Source organism: Opisthorchis viverrini, assembly GCF_000715545.1.
Source record: "Opisthorchis viverrini unplaced genomic scaffold opera_v5_268, whole genome shotgun sequence".
NCBI classification, from domain to species: Eukaryota; Metazoa; Platyhelminthes; class Trematoda; order Opisthorchiida; family Opisthorchiidae; genus Opisthorchis; species Opisthorchis viverrini.
The window spans coordinates 455,816-457,401 of record NW_008751926.1 but is presented as its reverse complement, the minus strand read 5'-3'; the positions used below and the strand labels follow the sequence as shown (position 1 = coordinate 457,401).

Here is a 1,586-nt window from a genome sequence, read left to right as displayed (position 1 = left end):
TGGCAAACACACTGTATTCGAGCAGCGGAATTCTAAAACGTCCAGAAGGCTGTAAGAGAGACACTGGTACACGACAAGCAGAGCAAGTGAAATCAAACTGGTGCGTAACGCGGAATTTCAGCATTCGTAAGGCAGCTCACTAAGCCAACTCGACTGGGAACTCCACACAGACCATCGAATCGCCATTTGTGTTCTTCAGCCTCCAGCGAACGGTAGCGTAGATCTGAAGAATAGAATATGGAGAGTTGGTTTCGATCATCTCTGGGACTTTGTTTGTTCGTTTGTATGTGGATAATTTCATGCAGCTGAATATTCATGACAAGCTGTATACCGACTTTTCAAGCATGTCTATAGCAACTACGCACGGGGAAATTGCTAAGACTCACCGCCGGATACCAGGAAGAGATGGATATCGTTTTGGTGTATGTGTACCATTGTCCGGATTCAAGTGGACAACTCGGTTGGACGTCTCCACAGATCTGAGGACTATCCAGGTTGAAAGAGAACGGTATTCCCCATTTGATACCTTGGACTAAAGCGTCTCCAGGAAGTCCAGCAGTGTCATCTACAGACCAAAACAGTGTATGTAGATCGCAACATCAGTGGACAAGCAGATAATTGATTGCCAATAGCTCGAGGGCATCAGTGATCCTCTATGGCCTTTGGTATTCAGGCAATCAGCAAGAAGTGTTGTCTCACATGGTAATGTCTAATCTGAATCGAACAAGCTGGATGCCGTTCCTCTCGCACAAGATAGGCACGAACGCCTGCACTGATCTAAAAATCCTAATTGTCAGTCAAATCCGATCGGGTAATCGGCCAATAAATTAATGTGTCCCGCTGGTTTGAACGCCAAATCATCCACTGCATAATCATGTCAGTCAGAACAAATTTCATCGATTCTGACATGAAAGTGACTCTAATAAAAATATGAAACCTCAATGTCGGTTCATTTAATGGTCAATATTGGTTTGCATAGTGAGAGATGGGGAAATCTTGACAAATGTTTGGTTGACTCACTTGCTTGGAACACGATGCTAATCGTAGCGGAACCCCCCCTTTTCAGAACACACGGTGTCGTGGAGCATGGTTCCACGCTGACTGACGAGATTGTGAGTTTGGAGCCTGTAAGAAGTTAGCAATATGTATGATAATGCCTTTTTCGCTGTTGGAACGCGTTTTGCTAGTTTGAGCACGACATGATCAATTATGAATATTACTCGAGTGGCTTCAAACGAGCAGAGAAGTGCAGCGATTTTTATCAACATAACCCAGAATTGGTATACTAACAACAGATTGGCTATAGTCATCTGGAGCTATGAATCCACTCACCACAGTCTGTATATGCCACAATCTCAGAACTGGCCAACGTGAATGCAGTGGTGAGCAGGAGTAGTGTGTGCTGAACTCGCATGATTGTTCGACCACTAAACCCTTGTTACCTGCGCTCCCAGAGCCACTTTATCTTATAGTTCTACTCAACCCGTTGTTTTAAATTCGACTGGTCGCTAATGGACCAGACTGTCTACTCATAGGCAAATTTGTTGTGATTCTTTTACGCCGACCTTGATTCTTCTGCGAACACC

The 1,586-nt window shown here is 44.5% G+C and overlaps 1 protein-coding gene across 1 annotated transcript; it reads right to left on the bottom strand.

Annotated features, from left to right (window-relative positions):
- Window positions 1-340: 340 nt before the first annotated feature.
- T265_14811 (hypothetical protein) lies at window positions 341-1,125 on the bottom strand (the record flags this gene model as incomplete). Its single annotated transcript, XM_009175375.1, has 2 exons — window positions 341-565; window positions 1,021-1,125. Coding segments are annotated over 2 exons (327 nt in total), but the record flags the coding sequence as incomplete, so codon positions are not given.
- Window positions 1,126-1,586: the final 461 nt, after the last annotated feature.